The 3306-nt window shown below is 44.0% G+C and overlaps 1 protein-coding gene across 1 annotated transcript in view; it reads right to left on the bottom strand.

Annotated features, from left to right (window-relative positions):
• Positions 1–163, bottom strand: part of NSMAF (neutral sphingomyelinase (N-SMase) activation associated factor) — a 76654-nt gene extending 76491 nt beyond the window's left edge. Inside the window, 1 exon segment of the mRNA XM_011931969.1 lies at positions 27–163. Coding sequence (XP_011787359.1) covers positions 27–163 — 137 coding nt within the window.
• Between the last annotated feature and the right edge of the window lie 3143 nt (positions 164–3306).

Here is a 3306-nt window from a genome sequence, read left to right as displayed (position 1 = left end):
CGACGCGGCGTCCGGGCCGCACTCACCGCAGCATCCTCGCGTGGGGACTCCGGCGGCACCGTGACTCAGGCCCGGAGGAGGGGCGCGCGGTAACACGAGGCGCCCCAAACTCAGGATGCCTCAGAGAATCGCCAGGAGCAGCGGCCAGACTAGGATCCGACATCACACACTAAATGTTTCACCACTTTACCAACTATTGCAGGCTGCGTTTTAAATATTTTACGCATAAAAAGGGATGCTGGCCCATAAACCACCAATCTGTTGGCCACAAGGACTTGAAATAACAATGTTTTGGGTCCTCAATTGTGGGGAAAAAAAAAGACGGAAGTAACTATTCTAAATACACCAGGAACAAGTGGGGATTTATAGCCAAGGAGCAGGTGTTCGGAAAACTGCTAAGAGGAAACATCAATTCCAGGGGGAATTCTGGCTGAACCAACCGAATAGGAATCCCAGTGAAGGCAGGCCAGGGGGTCAGATACCAAGGGTAGGGAATAAAGAATTTTGATCACATATGGAAGGTGGGGGATTCTTGCTAAACTTCCCTGGCATTGTTACTTCCCAACACTGCATTTACAAGGAAGTGCACACAAGGACCTGGGAGAAGATTCAGAAGCCTAACTGAAGTTTGGCCAAGCAAAGAATCTTTAACAGTCTCTTGATTGTTGAAATAATTGGTCGCATGACTTTTTTTTTCTGTATAACAGCTTTATTAGGATATAACTCACATACCAAACAAGTCAACCATTTAAAGTGTACCATTCAGCGATTTTTAGTATATTTCCAGATATGTTCAACAATCACCACACTTCGGCCGGGCGCGGTGCTCAGGCTTGTAATCCCAGCACTTTGGGAGGCTGAGACGGGCGGATCACGAGGTCAGGAGATCGAGACCATCCTGGCTAACACGGTGAAACCCCGTCTCTACTAAAAAATACAAAAAAACTAGCCGGGCGAGGTGGCGGGCGCCTGTAGTCCCAGCTACTCCGGAGGCTGAGGCAGGAGAATGGCGTAAACCCGGGAGGCGGAGCTTGCAGTGAGCTGAGATCCGGCCACTGCACTCCAGCCTGGGCGACAGAGCGAGACTCCGTCTCAAAAAAAAAAAAAACAATCACCACACTTTGAGAACATTTTCATCACATGTAAAAGAAACCCATACCCTCTAGCTATCCCTCTCCCTAACTCTACCCTCCAAACCCCAGCCCTAGCAAACAATAACCAATTTCCTGTCTCTATGGGTTTGCCTATTCTGGACATTTCATATAAATGCAGCCATACAATATGTGGCCTTTTGTGTCTGGCTTCTTTCATTTAGCATAATGCTTTCAAAGTTCATCTATGTTGTAGCATGTATCTGTACAGTACTTCGTTCCTTTAGATTGCTGGAGCATATTCTGTTGCATTTTGTTTATCCATTCACCAGCTGATGGACATTTCAGTTGTTTCCACATTTTGACTATTGTGAATAAGGCTGCTGTACATCATGTACAGTTTTTTAATGGACATATGTTTCCATTTCTGTTGAGTGGAATTGGAATCTAAGAGTGGAATTGCTGGATTTGGAGGCGAAAGCAGCTCCATCTTGGAAGCTAATCCTCCGTGCTGGCTTCTGATTAACCCCTGTTCCGGGAAGTCCTCTAAGATTTCTACTTTATCTATTGTTCCTTGGGTAAGAGCAGGTATCTACCCAGTATGTCCTGTCCTTAGTTCAAACAACACTACTTTTGATGTTACTACAAACAACACTACTGATGTTACTACACTTCAATTGTTCTACACATCCCTTCTGAACCACCCCTCCCCTATGGTATATAAGCCCTAAGGGGCTGAAGTGATGGCTCATGCCTGCAATCCCAACACTTTGGGAGGCTGAGGCTGGAGGATTGCTTAAAGCCAGGAGTTCGAGACCAGCCTGGGCAAAAAAGCAAGACCCTGTCTCTACAAAATGTAAAAAATAAAAATTACTTAGGTGTAGTGGCACATACCTACAGCCCCAGCTACTGGAGAGGCTGAGGCAGGAGGATCACTTGAGTCCAGGAGTTTGAGGCTTTTGTGAGCCATGATCGTACCACTGCTCCCCAACCTAGGCAATACAGAAAGAGAGAGGGACCCTGCCTCAAAAAGAAAAAAAAAAAAAAACGCATTGAGTCCGGGGTAATGGCACAGCAATCCACCATCTCATCTTGCTGCCCAAGACACAGACATGGACATGGCTTCTGTTCCTTAGTCGCTATTAAATGTTTCTTCCCAAGGAACTGTATTTGTTGGCCTCTTTCTTCCACCTCCCGGCATTCTGGGACTTTGAGATAGATTTGTATAGACCTGCCACCACAGAACACCGGGTCATGTGGTAACTCCATGTCTGAATGTTTGAGAAGCTGCCAGACTGGTTTCCAAAGTGGCTGTACCATTTAACATGCCCATCAGCAGCATAGAAAGGTTCCAGTTTCTCTACATCTTTGCCAGTTATTTTTTATTACCTGACTTTTGTTTAGAGCTATTCTAGTAGGTATGACTGGTATCTCAATGTGATTATAACTTCTTAATATATGCTGAGAATGAGTCTCTGATTGTTTACCTTTGAGAGATTCTTAAATAACAAGCCTCTAAGTTTCTTTTTCACGTTAAACAGGTAATGTCCTAAACTCATAACAAGGTTCAAGGGTGGCACATCTCACAGCTGCACACGAATACCCAGTCATCACACTTATGAACTACAAAAGGATCCAAACCTCTAAATTGTATGCTTGTAGAAACAGATCTCATACTGTCTTAAGGATCAGGTTTTGCAGGGTTACATTTTTTAAAGCTTCAGGGTAAATGTTCATCTTAGCTTTCTCTAGTAAGTCACAGGACTGTGAAGAGAAGGCAGGGAAACCAAGAATAAAAACTGTGGCTGGGTCTTTTGAATTTGACCTCTAGCAGCACTAGACAAAATGTTATGTATAGTGAGGACACCCATTAAAAATTTTGGGAATGAATGAAGGTGCCTGGGTACCCTGTGACTGTGACTGAGTCCCTTCCATGTGTCCAAGTCCTGTGCAGAACCTGTAACATATTAGGTCAGCATTCCTGGAGGAAATTGTGATGCTGTCTGGTAGCCAAGAAATAAATACATGAACAGGTACACAATGAAATAAGACAATAAAATTTGCCAAAAGGTACATGATAAACTTCTTTATGAGAAGTACTACAAACATTCTGTGAGTTCAGAGGAGAGAGATTAATTTGACTGGAATAAGGAAAAAACAACAACAACAAAAACTCAGAATGTAAATTATCTTCTTGAAGTTAAGCATTAGAGGA

This window comes from Colobus angolensis, unplaced genomic scaffold (assembly GCF_000951035.1).
Source record: "Colobus angolensis palliatus isolate OR3802 unplaced genomic scaffold, Cang.pa_1.0 Scaffold92, whole genome shotgun sequence".
Classification (NCBI taxonomy): domain Eukaryota; kingdom Metazoa; phylum Chordata; class Mammalia; order Primates; family Cercopithecidae; genus Colobus; species Colobus angolensis.
This window is presented reverse-complemented; position numbering and strand designations above follow the sequence as displayed.